Source organism: Hyla sarda, chromosome 3 (assembly GCF_029499605.1).
Source record: "Hyla sarda isolate aHylSar1 chromosome 3, aHylSar1.hap1, whole genome shotgun sequence".
NCBI lineage: Eukaryota > Metazoa > Chordata > Amphibia > Anura > Hylidae > Hyla > Hyla sarda.
This window is the reverse complement of record NC_079191.1, coordinates 431,499,912-431,518,260: the sequence shown is the minus strand read 5'-3', so window position 1 is coordinate 431,518,260 and position 18,349 is coordinate 431,499,912. Positions and strand designations below refer to the sequence as shown.

Sequence of the window (18,349 nt, the reverse complement as noted above, 5' to 3'; positions counted from 1 at the left end):
TTTACATTCTTCGCAAGGGAGCAAAGCACCAAACGCCATGCCGTCTGATACCCGATCCAGTATCTACGATACCACAGAGGTAAGAATGAATTAACATGTGTTACACACTCCTCCAGTAACACAACATTATTCACCAAGTACCCAAAAGATACCTGTCACCATGTATCCACAAATACTACTGCATAATAAAGGATAGCTTTGGCTTCCAAAGAGTGTGTCTCCAGCTGTTGCAAAACTACAACTCCCAGCATGCCCGGACAGCCGTTGGCTGTCCGGGCATGCTGGGAGTTGTAGTTTTGCAACAGCTGGAGACATACTGTTTGAAAAAAAATAAAAAAGTGTTATAAAGGATAATGTTACCACTTACATTTGTCTCCCCAGACGGGATCTGCTGTTTGTTGGCTATGAGCAGCTCCTTCAGGTCATTGGTGCTGCAAACCTTCTTCAGCTCATCCTTTATACTCCAGATAAGCTCCGTCTGTTCCTGTGAATAGAGAAATGGGGGAGAATTTCATAAACCATCCATACAAACTAAAAACAAAACAAATAAAATGTAACCAGACATACAGTAATGGTACCCAAACCCACAAGATGATGCAATGATTCTGCAGCCACATTTTGCCGATCTAAAGCAACTCCTTTGGGGAATGTTCACATTACGGAATCTCGGCTCTTAAAGGGTTACTCCAGTGGAAAAATATTTTTTTTTGTTTTTAATTCGAAAAGTTAAACGGATTTGTAAATGACTTCTATTCAAAAATCTTAGTTCTTCCAGTACTTATCAGCTACTGTACGCTCCACAGGAAGTTGTGTAGTTCTTTCCAGTCTGACCACAGTGCTCTCTGCTGACACCTCTGTCCATGTCAGGAGCAGTCTAGAGTAGGATCAATTCCCCTTAGCAAACCTATTTTGCTCCGGACAGAGGTGTCAGCAGAGAGCACTGTGGTCAGACAGAAAGGAAATTCAAAGAGACAAGAACTTCCTGTAGAGCATACAACAGCTGATAAGTACTGGAAGGAGTAAGATAAGTAATTTTCAAATCTATTTAACTTTCAGGCACCAATTTTTTTTTTTTATTCTACCGTAGTTCCCCTTTAATTCTGCTCCAGAATTATAGTTGAATTATAGTCGAATTATAGTCTAACAGCGGTGTGAATTGGCAAGATACACGTATGACCATACGATATATCCCGATTCTGTCTCAAAGACGATATATTGCATATTTTTTCGCATGAGGCTGTATGAGGGCAAATTTTTTGCGCCATTATCAGTTTTTTGTATCGGTACCATTTTGGTATTGATCTGACTTTTTCATCTATTAACTTTTTCTGGGATATTATAAAAATTGCAATTCTGTGTTTTTTTTTTTGTTTTTTTTAAATTTATTTTTACACACACACACACACACACACACACACACACACACACACGTTATTAGTCTCTTAGGGGACTTTTAGGAGGAATCATTAGATTCCTCACACAGATCAATAGAGTTCTATTGAACTCCATTGAAAGAGCCTAGTCCAGCCAGACTCTATCAATGACAGAGCCCCGTGACAGCAGGGAACAGAGGTAAGCCCTCTACCTCTATAGTGGATCGCCCCACTAGCCCACCAGGGAGCATTCACAGGTCCCTTTAGACGCCACTGTCAGCTTTGACAGTGGCGATCTAAAGGGTTAATAGCCAGCCATGCTATTAGCGGCAGCCCCCAGCTACTGGGAACTGCCGGGGGCTGCAGAGTACGGGTACGGAGCAGGCAGGAGTCCAGAGCCCGCTCCATACAGAATGCTGAGCGCCGCAGCACTTGTCAGGTCTGGTCCTGCTTGCCCAAAACACACTTTGTGTGTGTGTGTGTGTGTGTATATATATATATGTGTATATGTGTATATGTGTATATGTGTATATGTGTATATATATATATATATATATATATATATATATATATATATATATACACACACACACACACACACACACATATATATACACACACACACACACATTATATATATATATATATATACACACGCATGCATATTACACATCACTGTAACTCACCTTGAGCAGTTTCTGAAGCTTTGTTTCCTTTTCTTTCTCCTTCTTCAACTTCTTTTTGGAGACGGCCGATCCGTCCACCTCATCTGCTTTTCTCTTTCTAGATGAATTCAAAGTAATAAAGAATTATCTGGATGTCCAGGTACATTTCTTCACACCAACCACCACCTGTATTCTTACACAGCGCGGCTTATGGTTCTACGCCATTCATGTTAAATCCTATTCACTCCTATTGGACTCTAATATACACGGACTGTTCTGCTGTATTCACTATTCAAGCTCTCACTGCTGCAAACAGGACGGACAGGGAGGGGTTAATAGGGAACTCCGAATTCGAAGTGGCATGTTTATCGGACAATTATTGCATATCCTGTTCATATGTTTCATCTCAGTGTGTAGTAGTGTGCCCCTTTAATTATTTTCCTATTCAAACTTGCAGATTTTGCAAGTTTTGTTTTTCCCACAATGCACCATTACTTTATTGTTTTATTTTTTTAACCAGTCTATGTGTAGGTGCCAGCTGCTATAATGATGCATTTTGAAAAAAAATTTTGGTGGAGTCCTAACCTAGCCTTTCGGTAAAGGCTTTAAAAGGTATACGCCCATGGAATAATTTTTTATTTTTTTTTATAAACTGGTGCCAGAAATTAAACAGATTTGTAAATTACTTCTATTAAAACATCTTAATCCTTCCAGTACATTATTGGGGCTGTATACTACATAGGAAATGCTTTACTTTTTAGATTTCTCTGATGTCACGAGCACAGTGCTCTATGCTGACCTCTGCTGTCCATTTTAGGAACTGTCCAGAGCAGGAAAAAATCCCCATAGTAAACATATGCTGCTCTGGACAGTTCCTAAAATGGACAGCAGAGGTCAGCAGAGAGTACTGAGGTCATGACATCAAAGAAATCTAAAAAGTAAAGCATTTCCTCTGTAGTATACAGCCCCTAAAAAATACTGGAAGGATTAAGATGTTTTAATAGAAGTAATTTACAAATCTGTACAACTTTCTGGCACCAGTTGATTTAAAAAATAAAAAAATTCCACGGGAGTACCCCTTTAAAATGGGGTACTCCACTGCCCCAGGTTTCGGAACATTTTGTTCCGAACGCTTGGAGCGGGCGTCCGTGATCGTGACGTCTCACCCCCTCAATGCAAGTCTACGGGGGAGAGAGAGCGTGATTGGCACCACGCCCCTCCCATGGACTTGCATAGAGGGGGCGTGGCTGTGACGGAACAATGGGGCGTGGCTGTGACATCACGAGGGGGGTGTGGCTGTGGCGTCACGACCCCACAGCCAGTATTCTAAACAAATGCCGGGTGCTACCCAAAGATTGCGGGGGTCCCAGTATGCGCTGTGTCACATGACCGATAAAAACTTCTCAGTCGCACATGCGCGCTCTTCTCTCCCGGCTTCTTCTAGCTATCAATTGGGGTCTAAACACTCAGCCCCCTCGACCCATCAAAACTTTTGACATGTACTAGAACAGTATTTCCCAACCAGGGTGCCTCCCGCTGTTGCAGAACTACAACTCCCAGCATTCCCGGACAGCCAACGGCTACTGGGATCTCTACTTTTGCATCAACTAGTGCAGTGTTTTCAAAATTAGTGCCCCTCCAGCTGTTGCAAAACTACAACTCCCAGCATTCCCGGACAGCCAACGGCTACTGGGATCTCTACTTTTGCATCAACTAGTGCAGTGTTTTCAAAATTAGTGCCCCTCCAGCTGTTGCAAAACTACAACTCCCAGCATTCCCGGACAGTAAACGGCTACTGGGATCTCTACTTTTGCATCAACTAGTGCAGTGTTTTCAAAATTAGTGCTCCTCCAGCTGTTGCAAAACTACAACTCCCAGCATTCCCGGACAGCCAACGGCTACTGGGATCTCTACTTTTGCATCAACTAGTGCAGTGTTTTCAAAATTAGTGCTCCTCCAGCTGTTGCAAAACTACAACTCCCAGCATTCCCGGACAGCCAACGGCTACTGGGATCTCTACTTTTGCATCAACTAGTGCAGTGTTTTCAAAATTAGTGCTCCTCCAGCTGTTGCAAAACTACAACTCCCAGCATTCCCGGACAGCCAACGGCTACTGGGATCTCTACTTTTGCATCAACTAGTGCAGTGTTTTCAAAATTAGTGCTCCTCCAGCTGTTGCAAAACTACAACTCCCAGCATGCCCGGACAGCCAACGGCTGTCCGGGCATGCTGGGAGTTGTAGTTTTGCAACAGCTGGAGGAGCACTAATTTTGGAAACACTGCACTAGGAGAATAATCATGCAAAAGAGTATGAAGAGGTGGGGGTGAATATTTTCTCAAGATGCTAAATATGAAAACAAAATCTTTAGTCACTTTGGGGTTTGTAAGGTGTGACGCTGATCTCTGTAATGAGGCCCCTATCCTGATGAGGTGTGACTGCTGATCACCACGTAGGGGCCACACCGGTGTCCTCCAGAGGGGACGTGACAGGACATCCGAGCCTCAGCCCCTCATTACTGAGATCATTAATCAAATCAGCGCTCAACACCTTCACTAATGATGACGAGGAGCATCTGCTGCCAGGAGGGAACGCGCCAATATATAGAGGACCGGGGACGCCAAGGAGGATCGCAACATCACCACCAGGACGTCTGGTCAGTAGAAATCCACCACACATGGAACGGCTGCGTAAGTCCTGCGCTAATTTGTATAAGAACTCAATGGGGGAGATTTATCAAAACCTGTCCAGATGAAAAGTTGCACAGTTGCCCATAGCAACCAATCAGATCGCTTCTTTCATTTTTAACAAGGCCTCTGCAAAGTGAAAGCAGCAATCTGATTGGTTGCTATGGGCAACTTTTCCTTTGCACAGGTTTTGATAAATCTCCCCCAGTGTGATTTAGATAGGAGGATAATACAGGATATAACTCAGGATCAGTACAGGATAAGTAATGTATGTACACAGTGACCTCACCAGCAGAATAGTGAGTACAGCTCTGGAGTATAATACAGGATATAACTCAGGATCAGTACAGGATAAGTAATGTATGTACACAGTGACCTCACCAGCAGAATAGTGAGTACAGCTCTGGAGTATAATACAGGATATAACTCAGGATCAGTACAGGATAAGTAATGTAATGTATGTACACAGTGACCTCACCAGCAGAATAGTGAGTACAGATCAGGAGTATAATACAGGATATAACTCAGGATCAGTACAGGATAAGTAATGTAATGTATATACACAGTGACCCCACCAGCAGAATAGTGAGTACAGCTCTGGAGTATAATACAGGATATAACTCAGGATCAGTACAGGATAAGTAATGTAATGTATGTACACAGTGACTGCACCAGCAGAATAGTGAGTACAGCTCTGGAGTATAATACAGGATATAACTCAGGATCAGTACAGGATAAGTAATGTAATGTATGTACACATTGATCTTACCAGCAGAATAGTGAGTACAGCTCTGGAGTATAATACAGGATATAACTCAGGATCAGTACAGGATAAGTAATGTAATGTATGTACACAGTGACCCCACCAGCAGAATAGTGAGTACAGCTCTGGAGTATAATACAGGATATAACTCAGGATCAGTACAGGATAAGTAATGTAATGTAATGTATGTACACAGTGACCTCACCAGCAGAATAGTGAGTACAGCTCTGGAGTATAATACAGGATATAACTCAGGATCAGTACAGGATAAGTAATGTAATGTATATACACAGTGACCTCACCAGCAGAATAGTGAGTACAGCTCTGGAGTATAATACAGGATATAACTCAGGATCAGTACAGGATAAGTAATGTATGTACAGAAGTATATATTAAAGGGGTACTCTGGTGGATTTTTTTGTTTGTTTACAAAACAGAAAGTTATATTAAAATTCTATTTAAAAAAAAAAATCTTAATCCTTCCAGTACTTATCAGCTCCTGTATACTACAGAGAAAGTTGTGTAGTTCTTTCCAGTCTGACCACAGTGCTCTCTGCTGAACACCGCTGTCCATGTCAGGTACTGTCCAGAGTAGGAGCAAGTCCCCATAGCAAACCTTTCCTGCTCTGGACAGTTCCTGACATGGACAGAGGTGTCACCAGAGAGGACTGTGGTCAGACTGGAAAGAACTGCACAACTTCCTGTGGAGCATACAGCAGCTGATAAGTACTGGAAGGATTATGATTTTGTAATAGAAGTCATTTACTAATTTGTATAACTTTAATGCAACAGTTGATTCAAGAATAAAAAAAAAAAAATAAGACACGTTTATTTTTATCTTTTTTTTTAATTTATACTCTGGGTTGCGTCCCAGACACTTTGTCACTTCTGACGCTATATTGTGGTTTCAATAAACTTGATATGTTTGAAACTAGAAATAAAGGTCTGATATACCTAAGGGGTTTTGCCTCTGAAACACCCATCCCCCTACCCACCACAGTGTTTGGCTTGTGCAGCCCATAGAGAGGAATAGAACCCCAGGAACCCCTCATTCATAGGAATGTGTTCATAAATGCCACCACATAATTTATACACATAGTGACCTCCGACCTGCGATAGCCCCGACATACGATCATTTCAACATACGATGGCCTCTCAGAGGCAGCATCAACATACGATGCTTTTGTATGTCGGGGCCATCGCATAAACGGCTATCCGGCAGCGCAGACTGCTTCAGCTGCCACCGGATAGCCCTTTACGGTGCCCGGTGTGGTCCGCTGACGATTAGAGATGAGCGGACTTACAGTAAATTCAATTAGTCACGAACTTCACGGCTCGGCAGTTGATGACTTTTCCTGCGTAAATTAGTTCAGCCTTCAGGTGCTCCGGTGGGCTGGAAAAGGTGGATACATTCCTAGGAAAGAGTCTCCTAGGACTGTTTCCACCTTTTCCAGCCCACCGGAGCACCGGAAAGCTGAACTAATTTATGCAGGATAAGTCATCAACTGCCGAGCCGAAAAGTTCGTGACCAAACGAATTTACTGTAAGTTCGCTCATCTCTACTGACGATCACTTACCTGTCCTCGGGGCTCCGGCGCGTCCTCTTCGGGGATCACCTGCATCTTCACGTCGCTGCGCACGCCGTTCCGTCGTCCAATAGGAGCGGAGTGCGTAACGACGTGATGGCGGCGACGGAGAGTGAGGATGCCGGGGAAGCAGAGGCCTTGCCGGAGCGTCGGGGACACGGCGACAGCAATGGAAGGCGACATCCAGGGCAGCGGCGACGGTCCGGAGCGGCGGGGACACGCGAGTATAACCTCCAATACCAGTGGTCTTCAACCTGCGGACCTCCAGATGTTGCAAAACTACAACTCCCAGCATGCCCGGACAGCCGTTGGCTGTCCGGGCATGCTGGGTGTTGTAGTTTTGCAACATCTGGAGGTCCGCAGGTTGAAGACCACTGTCCTATACTTTACATTGCACGGATCCCTCAACATACGATGGTTTCAACAAACGACGGTCCATTTGGAACGGATTACCATCGTATGTTGAGGGACCACTGTACATAGCTTGTGTGCCGGAGCTTATTCCCACCATCTAACACCGTCCCCTTCTGTTTCTAGCATAACACAACACAATGAACGCCAGCCTGGTGACCGACCTCGCCTTCAGTCTTGACGGTCCTTACACTGCCGGTGAGATCACAATCGCAGTCACGGCTGCTGTAGGAAACTTCCTGGTGTGCGTAGGTGTCCTGCTAGATCGGAAGATGTGGACGGTGACCAACTACTTCCTGGTGTCGCTGTCAGTGGCCGACATGTGCGTGGGGGCGTTCGCCATCCCGGGGGCCCTCCTGACCTCCATCGGCCTCCCCCGATACAACCTGGAGCTCTGCCTGCTGATGCTCTCCATCCTCATCATGCTGACCATGAGCTCCACCTTCAGCCTCATGGCCATCTCCGTGGACCGCTACATCGCCATTCTCAACCCTCTGAGGTACAAAAGCATCATGACCTCCAGTAACTCCTTCATAGCCATTGTCATAGCCTGGATAGTGGCCTTCCTCAGTGGGCTGATACCCATGATGGGTTGGCACAAGCCCCCGCCCGGGGACGGCTACTGCCTCTTCGTCCACGTCATTGACATGACCTACCTGGTCTATTTCTTTTCCTTAGTCTACTTCTACCTGCCGGTTATTATTATGTTTGTGATCTATACCCAGATCTACGCGGCAGTAAGAAAGCAGCTGCATGGCACGGTGGGTGGCACTGCGGGCAAACAAGGAGCAGGGATGAAGGAGTTTAAGACGGCCACGTCCCTCTTCACCATCATTTTCTTCTTCATGTTATGCTGGGCTCCGCTGCACGTCATGAACGCCATCAGCCTCCTTTGCCCGCACTGCTACACCCCACCGGTCATCCTAAATATTGGTATCATCCTCACCCACGCCAACTCTGCCCTCAACCCCATCATGTATGTGTACAAGCTGAAATCCTTCAGAAAGTCCTTCAAGAGAGTTTTCCTCTGCAGGAACTCGGCCGTCTCCCCGACTAAACTCAAGGATCAGACGTCCATCGCTCATCTACGTTGTGAAACTAAAGAGAGGATACTCATAGGACACCAACTTTATTAAAGAGGCACTCCTGGTTTTTTTTTTTTGCCCATATCCTGTGCTCTCACCATCACTAGTGCTACAGCACCATCTGTTTTATTCCAGCACAAGCAGTATCCATGTGCTGTAACTGGGTCAGGTGATCACCAGTCTGACCCAATGAAAATCAGCGTTTAATTTAACAGAGGGAGTGGTCAGTTCTGGGGCAGCTGACTTCCTTTGAACTACAGAATCCCTTCCAGCTATCTCTCAATGGGATCAGGATAAATAGTAGTTATATACACCTCTCCTCCAGCTCTATCTGTATACTGTTGCTGCTATCTCTATGGGATCAGGAAGATAGAGCTGGAGGGGAGGTGTATCACTACTATATATCCTGATACTATTGAGATAGCAGAAGCGATATACAGATAGAGCTGGAAGGAAAAGAGGTATAACTACTATCTATGGGATCAGGATATTTAGTAGTTATATACCACCCCTTTAGCTCTCTCTGTATACTGCAGCTATCACTATGGAATCAGGATATATAGTAGTAATAAACCTCTCCTGGAGCTGTTTTCACACGCTGCATTTTTGCCTTTTTTTCTGTGCTATTGGTGCTATTGTGCTATTACCGCAAATGCACAATTTACACATTTGTTGTACACAGAGCTGTCCTCACTATTCTGCTGGTGAGGTCATTGTGTACATACATTACATTACTTATCCTGTACTGATCCTGAGTTATATCCTGTATTATACTCCAGAGCTGTACTCACTATTCTGCTGGTGAGATCACTGTGTACATACATTACATTACTTATCCTGTACTGATCCTGAGTTATATCCTGTATTATACTCCAGAGCTGTACTCAGTATTCTGCTGGTGAGGTCATTGTGTACATACATTACATTACTTATCCTGTACTGATCCTGAGTTATATCCTGTATTATACTCCAGAGCTGTACTCACTATTCTGCTGGTGGGGTCACTGTGTACATACATTACATTACTTATCCTGTACTGATCCTGAGTTATATCCTGTATTATACTCCAGAGCTGTACTCACTATTCTGCTGGTGAGATCACTGTGTACATATATTACATTACTTATCCTGTACTAATCCTGAGTTATATCCTGTATTATACACCAGAGCTGTACTCACTATTCTGCTGGTGAGGTCACTGTGTACATACATTACATTACTTATCCTGTACTGATCCTGAGTTATATCCTGTATTATACTCCAGAGCTGCGCTCACTATTCTGCTGGTGGGGTCACTGTGTACATACATTACATTACTTATCCTGTACTGATCCTGAGTTATATCCTGTATTATACTCCAGAGCTGTACTCACTATTCTGCTGGTGAGGTCACTGTTACATTACTTATCCTGTACTGATCCTGAGTGATATCCTGTACTATACTCCAGAGCTGTACTCACTATTCTGCTGGTGGGGTCACTGTGTACATACATTACATTACTTATCCTGTACTGATCCTGAGTTATATCCTGTATTATACTCCAGAGCTGCACTCACTATTCTGCTGGTGAGGTCACTGTGTACATACATTACTTATCCTGTACTGATCCTGAGTTATATCCTGTATTATACTCCAGGGCTGTACTCACTATTCTGCTGGTGAGGTCACTGTGTACATACATTACATTACTTATCCTGTACTGATCCTGAGTTATATCCTGTATTATACTCCAGAGCTGCACTCACTTTTCTGCTGATTTTAATTGTAAGTTGTCAAGAAGCCTTTTTCTCCTGATCCTGGAATTCCTTAGTCAGACATTGTGGTGATCGCTGTCCTGACACCACTGAAGACATTGTGGTTGTCAAGCAGAATATCCCTAGCAACCAGATTGTCAAGTATGACATCAAACTGTGCACTAGACTTCTAATAAACCGCAGTGATTTGTGGTCCACAATGGATTATCCTGTGTATAGAGGACATAAGGAGAGATTGACCAAAACCTGTCCAGAGGAAAAGTTGCCCAGTTGCCCATAGCAACCAATCAGATCGCTTCAGAGGCCTTTTCAAAAATAAAAGAAGCGATCTGATTGGTTGCTATGGGCAACTCAGCAATTTTTCCTCTTGACAGGTTTTGATGAATCTCCCCCATTGTGTATAGAGGACATAGGGGGAGATTTATCAAAACCTGTCCAGAGGAAAAGTTGCCCAGTTGCCCATAGCAACCAGATTGTTTCTTTAATTTTTAACAAGGCCTCTGCAAAATGAAAGAAGCGATCTGATTGGTTGCTATGAGCAACTTTTCCTTTGCACAGGTTTTGATACATCTCCCCCATAGTGTACACATTACACACACTTACCCAGTCTCGCTCTTCACCGCCGGGAGCTTGGCCTTCAGGATCTCCTTGTCTTCTGCACTCAGGAGGCTGAAGCCCTTCATCTGGCTGGCGCTGTAGATGGGGAGGAATCCAAGTTCTTCTCTGCGGCCCACAAAACAATCCGGGTGGTACCAGCGGTCGATCATGCCCAGCTGGGGCCGCTCCACATCCAGACTCTTCTTAGATAATCTGACCTGACCCTGCAATGGGCAACGTACAAAGGTCAGGGAAATGCTGCCCCTACCATGGCAGCTATTTCTTGGCTATACTGTAGAGATATGCCACTTTACTTCCTGCAACCCTTTGCCAGTTTTATTTTATTGACACCCTCCTGCAATCTTTGCCAGTCTTAGCCTACGGTTAAAGAGGTACTCCGGCGCTAGGAACTCTTATCCCCTATACAAAGGATAGGGGATAAGATGCCTGATCGCGGGGGTCCCGCCGCTGGGGACCCCCGTGATCTTCCACGCTGCACCCCATTAGAATTAGCCCCCGGAGCGTGCTCGCTCCGGGTCTGATTACTGGCTATCACGGGGACCAAAATAGTGACGTCACGGCTCCGCTCCCTCCATAGGCTTGCATTGAGGGGGCGGAGCGTGACGTCACACGGGGGTGCAGCCGTGCCGTCACTATGCTCCGTCCCCGTGATCGCCAGTCATCAGACCCGGAGCGGGCTGATTTTAACGGGGTGCGGCGTGGAAGATCACAGGGGTCCCCAGCGGCGGGACCCCCGCGATCAGGCATCTTATCCCCTATACTTTGTATAGGGGATAAGATGTCTTAGGGCCGGAGTATCCCTTTAAAGGGGTACTCAGCATTTGGAACAAACTGTTCCGAACTCTGGAGGCGGCGCCGGGAGCTCGTGATGTCATAGCCCCGCCCCCTCATGACGTCATGCCTGCTCCCTCAATGCAAGTCTATGGGAGCGGGGCATGACGACATGAGGGGGCCTTAGCCAGTCTGAGCATCTGGTTAATCTCATGCACCTTTTGCCAGTGTCTCTCTGCAGTCTACCTCTGGCAAACTTTGCCAGTCTGAACCTGCAGACAACTTTTGCCAGTGTCTCTCCACTTTTACCCTCCTGCAACCTTTGCCAGTCTGAACCTACAGTTAGCAGCTCCTGCTGCAGCAAGTTATTTTTGACACAAAGTTGCATGAAGGCGACCAAGCTTGATGGTGCTGGTATCTTATTTTTTCAGAAAATAGATGCACGTTACCTTCTCTATTTTCTCCTCGCAGCCTTTGCAGGTGCTCCTGTTGGACTTCGCATATTCAGAAGCAAAATCGTTTAATGTCATGTCTGCTTTACCACCTTTAGCTTCACCTCCAGGTCCTGTGGGGGAGAAAGTCAACAGGATACATTTATCTATAAATTATCCCCTTTATCTCTTTACAGCAGTGCTTCCCAAACAGGGACTGGGTGCCGAGGACAGCTGTGTTTAAGAGGGGGAGTTTGTGGTGGCCCAGTAGCTGTTGCAACACCACAACTCCCAGCATGCTTGGAAAGCCAAAGTTTTGCATCAACAAGAACATTGGGAAACAATCAATGGACCAACAGCTGTTGCAAAACTACAACTCCTAGCATGCCCGGACAGCCATGTTAGGAGTTGTAGTTTTGCAAGAACTGGAGGCATCATGGTTGGGAAACATTTCTTTACAGATTAGGTGGCTATAAAGATCCCAGGTACACTTTAAAACCTTGCAGAATTTGTTAGCTAGATACCTGCTGCTGCTCCCCCGGTTTCAATCGCCTTCTTGATCTTTTCCTGGTCATCCCAACGCAGCTCCATGAAGCCATCGATTTCCCCGTTGGATAAGACCCGTGCCCGCTTCCAGAAGCAGGAATAGTGGTGCCAGTGAGGGACCTTTCCATCGAACATGGGAGACTATGGGGGAGAAGAACAGGGACAAATTATATTAGTCCTATAGCATTAAGAGAAAGTTTTCAGACTCTTACTGTTTATTTAAATTGTTATGTTGCAGACTTGTGGTGTCCATTAGGAATATCCCTGTACTTTGCTCCATTCAGCTTTCCCTCAACCTTGACCAGTCTCCCTGTACCCACAGCACTGAAACAAAAAACGGACAGCGCTCCATAGTGTGATATCGTTGTTGCACAGGGTGTAGCTGGTGAAAGTGATGCTTACCACATCAAGTTACACTCCACCAAGTGTAACAATGGAGTAGGGCAGTAAAATTGGGTGCCTGCGGCCGCTCCACTTCCGAATAGATACCAACGGGAAAAAAAATGACCTCCAACCTGTCGACGGGATTCAAGGCGCCTTGAATCCCGTCGACACGTTGGAGGTCGTTTCTTTTGTTTGTACCCATAGCAGGATGCTGCCCCCACCATGATCACTGTAGGGATGGTATTGGGCAGGAGATGGGCAGTGCCTGGTTTCCTCCAGACATGATGCTACCCCCACCATGATCACTGTAGGTATGGTATTGGGCAGGAGATGGGCAGTGCCTGGTTTCCTCCAGACATGATGCTGCCCCCACCATGATCACTGTAGGGATGGTATTGGGCAGGTGATTGGCCGAGCCTGGTTTCCTCCAGACATTATGCTGCCCCCACCATGATCACTGTAGGGATGGTATTGGGCAGGAGATGGGCAGTGCCTGGTTTCCCCCAGACATTATGCTGCCCCCACCATGATCACTGGAGGGATGGTATTGGGCAGGAGATGGGCAGTGCCTGGTTTCCCCCAGACATTATGCGGCCCCCACCATGATCACTGGAGGGATGGTATTGGGCAGGTGATGGGCAGTGCCTGGTTTCCTCCAGACATGATGCGGCCCCCACCATGATCACTGTAGGGATGGTATTGGGAAGGTGATGGGCAGTGCCTGGTTTCCTCCAGACATGATGCTGCCCCCACCATGATCACTGTAGAGATGGTATTGGGCAGGATGGGGCAGTGCCCGGTTTCCTCCAGACATGATGCTGCCCCCACCATGATCACTGTAGGGATGGTATTGGGCAGGTGATGGGCAGTGCCTGGTTTCCCCCAGACATGATGCTGCCCCCACCATGATCACTGTAGGGATGGTATTGGGCAGGTGATGGGCAGTGCCTGGTCTCCCCCAGACATGATGCGGCCCCCACCATGATCACTGTAGGGATGGTATTGGGCAGGTGATGGGCAGTGCCTGGTTTCCCCCAGACATGATGCTGCCCCCACCATGATCACTGTAGGGATGGTATTGGGCAGGTGATGGGCAGTGCCTCGTCTCCCCCAGACATGATGCGGCCCCCACCATGATCACTGTAGGGATGGTATTGGGCAGGTGATGGGTGGTGCCTGGTTTCCCCCAGACATGATGCTGCCCCCACTATGATCACTGTAGGGATGGTATTGGGCAGGTGATGGGCAGTGCCTGGTTTCCTCCAGACATGATTCTGCCCCCACCATGATCACTGTAGGGATGGTATTGGGCAGGTGATGGGCAGTACCTGGTTTCCTCCAGACATGATGCTGCCCCCACCATGATCACTGTAGGGATGGTATTGGGCAGGTGATGGACAGTACCTGGTTTCCTCCAGACATGATGCTGCCCCCACCATGATCACTGTAGGGATGGTATTGGGCAGGTGATGGGCAGTGCCTGGTTTCCCCCAGACATGATGCTGCCCCCACCATGATCACTGTAGGGATGGTATTGGGCAGGTGATGGGCAGTGCCTGGTTTCCCCCAGACATGATGCTGCCCCCACCATGATCACTGTAGGGATGGTATTGGGCAGGTGATGGGCAGTACCTGGTTTCCCCCAGACATGATGCTGCCCCCACCATGATCACTGTAGGGATAGTATTGGGCAGGTGATGGGCAGTGCCTGGTTTCCCCCAGACATGATGCTGCCCCCACCATGATCACTGTAGGGATGGTATTGGGCAGGTCATGGGCAGTGCCTGGTTTCCCCCAGACATGATGGTGCCCCCACCATAATCACTGTAGGGATGGTATTGGGCAGGTCATGGGCAGTGCCTGGTTTCCTCCAGACATGATGCTGCCCCCACCATGATCACTGTAGGGATTGTATTGGGCAGGTCATGGGCATAACCAAAGGCTGTCCAGGCATGCTGGAAGTTGTAGTTTTGCAACAGCTGGAGGCGCACTGGTTGGGAAACACAGGCCAAACTCTTAGGGATTTCCATGGAAGGAAATCTATGCCCCATTCCCAAATACGGCGACTGGGACCTTTGCGCAGCCCATTTCTTGGCAATAACGTGGATAAACATTTACGGCAAAGCGATTTAGTAAATGTACACACAACCGGCGCCAAACAGGACGATCAGACACTAGAGTCCTCAGGCTGTGTTCATACTTTTTAGCTGTGTTTTCCAACATTCTCACCACAATTTGCGCAATCATGGTAGATGGCACCATTTTCACTATGATTTTGAAAAAAGCACAGCAAAAATTTTACACGTTTAGAAAAGGTGTATAACAACTAGGGATCGACCGATTATCGGTATGGCCGATAATCACGATTTTGGGCATTATCGGTATCGGCAATTACCTTGCCGATAAGCCGATAATGCCCCGCCCCCCGATCGCCCCGACCCACCGTGTCGCACCCCCCACCGTAGTGCTGGGCGGTATACCGGTATGGATTTTTGCCCATACCGTTATACCGGTAGGGCCCCTCCTCCACCCTCCGAGTCAATAAAAAAATAAAATAAACTTACCCGTAATGGGGGTTGTCTGGGCCATCCATCCTTCCTTCCTTCCTGTAGTGTCCGGTGGCATTCCGGGTGGAGGGTGCACCGGTCCGGGCTGTCCTTCTTCTCCGGGGGTCCTCTTCTCCACTCCGGGCAGGCTCCGGCCTAGTACGCTGCATAGACGCCGCTACGCCATGACGTCAGGTGCGTCGCTGCGCACGGGCGTCACTGCGCATCGGCGTCTATGCAACGTACAAGGCCGGAGCCTGCCCGGAGTGGAGAAGAGGACCCCCGGAGAAGAAGGACAGCCCGGACCGGTGCACCCTCCACCCGGAATGCCGCCGGACACTACAGGAAGGATGGATGGCCCGGACCACCCTGACAGGTAGGGGGAGAGAAGCGGGTGGCGGCGGCCTATGGCACCGCAAAAGCCACTGCAGTGCATTGATTTAAAGCGCCCACTTTAAATCAATGACCTGCAGCGGTGTCGAGGGGGGATAAATAGCCGATAACTTATACCGATATTCCGGTATGTTATCGGCTATCGGCCCTAACCTCCACCGATTATCGGTATCTGCCCTAAAAAAACGATATCGGTCGATCCCTAATAACAACTATATATTATGATCCCATAGAGATAACAGCAGCAGTATACAGATAGAGCTGGAGGGGAGAGGTGTATAACTACTAAATATCCTGATCCCATAGAGATAGCAGCAGAAGTATACAGAGAGCTGGAGGGGAGAGGTGTATAACTACTATATATATTTTGATCTCATAGAGATAACAGCAGCAGTATACAGATAGTGCTGGAGGGGAGAGGTGTATAACTACTAAATATCCTGATGCCATAGAGATAGCAGCAGCAGTATACAGATAGAGCTGGTGGAGAGGTGTTTAACTACCATATATAGTGATCAAATAGGGACAGTAGCAGCTGTATATAGATAGAGCTGGGGGGGGGGGGGGGGTGGAGGGATCTGGGGGCTAGCACGAAGAACCTGATAGGTTATTATGTCATCCTTCAGTTCACAGTAAAACAGCCTCCAGCTGGTGCAAAACTACAACTCCCAGCATGCTAAGCAGCAGGCATCATGGTCTGGGCAGTGGATGGGAGACCAACAGCAATGCTCAGAGCAGTGTTTCCCAACCAGGGTGCTTCCAGCTGTTGCAAAACTACAACTCCCAGCATGCCCGGACAGCCGAAGGCTGTCCGGGCATGCTGGGAGTTGAAGTTTTGCAACAGCTGGAGGCACCCTGGTTGGGAAACACTGTACTAATCAACCTAGTAAATTACCGTCTGTGACTAAAGAGCCAAGGAGGGGAGCAAGATGGAGGAGACAATGGTCTATAAAGCTGCAATAAATCAGCGCTAATCTCCTGCATACCAATAGTGAAGGATCAGCAGGATCAATGGATCACCATAGGGGGAAGATCTCACGTTACATAACCCCCTCACCCAAAACACTCAACTTTACCCACAGGGGGCCAGGAATGACTACAGAACTTAATTATCTACTACACAAATAAATGCCGTCTATTGTTCTCTCTTATCAGCCATCACTGGAGACGAGATAGAACACAAGTGTTTAGAGGAATGCGCAATTTGAATTGCAGAAAATGCCCAGCACCCCCCCCCCCCCCACCATGATCCCTACAGCGACTCTGTTTCAGTATCAGTCTAATGCTCCCCCACAGTTTTCTCCATTCATTTAGAATTTGCCTTTTTATTTTATTTATTTTTTTATAAAAAAAAAAAAAAAAATGTATACTTTGTTTCAATTTAACAACAATTCCAAAATAGCTGTTTATTTTTGTTTGTTAAAACTATTATTTTTATTATTGTGATTAGTTTTCTTACTCTCCATTATTTGTTTCTTTTCACCTTTATAATGTATGGACTTCTGGACATGGACTTAAAGGGGTCTTCCAGAATTTTATTTAATTTATTTTAAATATCAACTGGCTCCAGAAAGTTAAACAGATTTAAATTTGTTCTATTAAAAAAACTTAATCCTTTCAATATTTATCAGCTGCTAAAGTTGAGTTGTTGTTTTCTGTCTGGCAACACTGCTCTCTGCTGACATCTCTGCTTGTCTCGGGAACTGCACAGTGTAGGAGAGGTTTGCTATGGGGATTTGCTTCTAAACTGGGAGGTTCCCAAGACACGTGCCATCAGAGAGCACTTAGACAGAAAAGAACAACTCAACTTCAGCAGCTCATAAGTACTGAAAGGATTAAGATTTTTTAATAGAAGAAATTTACTAATCTGTTTAACTTTCTGGAGCCAGTTGATTTAAAAAGTTTTCTTCCTGGATAACACCTTTAAGTTACCATTTGGCCCCAAAACTTTGTTAAAGAGAATTTGAAAAATAAAAATTAAATGAATAAAAAAAATATATATCCACTTGCTGTCAGTGAATGGAAACTGCTATGAGAGCCTTATGCAGTTGGTCTCCTGTTTATAGAGAAACTACAACTCCCAACATGTAGACGTAATACATCAGGCAGCACAGACAGAGCTCCCGGTGTTTGTGTAACCCCCTTGTGACTGTACAGTGATCACATGGAAACTTTTATACTATGAGAAGATTTACTTTTTCTATAACCACCATTTAAGCCCTGTATCCTGTATAACTTGGGTATAAAATTAGATTCCTCTCATCACTCCATGTGTCACAGTAATTAGTGTCCTCTCATCACTCCATGTGTCACATTCAGTAGAGTCCCCTTATCTCC

The 18,349-nt window shown here is 46.3% G+C and overlaps 2 protein-coding genes across 3 annotated transcripts in view; one reads left to right on the top strand and one right to left on the bottom strand.

Moving 5' to 3' along the window:
* Positions 1 to 18,349, bottom strand: part of PARP1 (poly(ADP-ribose) polymerase 1) — a 47,065-nt gene that overhangs the window by 25,146 nt on the left and 3,570 nt on the right. Inside the window, exons 2-7 of one of the 2 annotated variants that reach the window (XM_056568491.1) lie at positions 12,668 to 12,830; positions 12,162 to 12,277; positions 10,927 to 11,144; positions 2,060 to 2,156; positions 368 to 484; positions 1 to 63 (exon numbers count right to left, since the gene is read on the bottom strand). The exon at positions 1 to 63 is cut by the window's left edge and continues 114 nt beyond it. In XM_056568491.1, coding sequence (XP_056424466.1) covers positions 1 to 63; positions 368 to 484; positions 2,060 to 2,156; positions 10,927 to 11,144; positions 12,162 to 12,277; positions 12,668 to 12,830 — 774 coding nt within the window. Of the gene's footprint in view, positions 64 to 367; positions 485 to 2,059; positions 2,157 to 10,314; positions 10,356 to 10,926; positions 11,145 to 12,161; positions 12,278 to 12,667; positions 12,831 to 18,349 lie in introns of those variants that run through there. The other variant, XM_056568492.1, reaches the window with a different exon arrangement.
* Positions 7,570 to 9,252, top strand: LOC130363122 (adenosine receptor A1-like). Its single transcript, XM_056568493.1, has one exon. The coding sequence runs from the start codon at positions 7,624 to 7,626 to the stop codon at positions 8,617 to 8,619; it is 996 nt and encodes a 331-aa protein (XP_056424468.1). The 5' UTR covers positions 7,570 to 7,623; the 3' UTR covers positions 8,620 to 9,252.

Bases quoted from the DNA above. Each gene is read 5' to 3' on its own strand.
- LOC130363122 (XM_056568493.1), top strand. From the start codon at position 7,624: ATGAACGCCAGCCTGGTGACCGACCTCGCCTTCAGTCTTGACGGTCCT.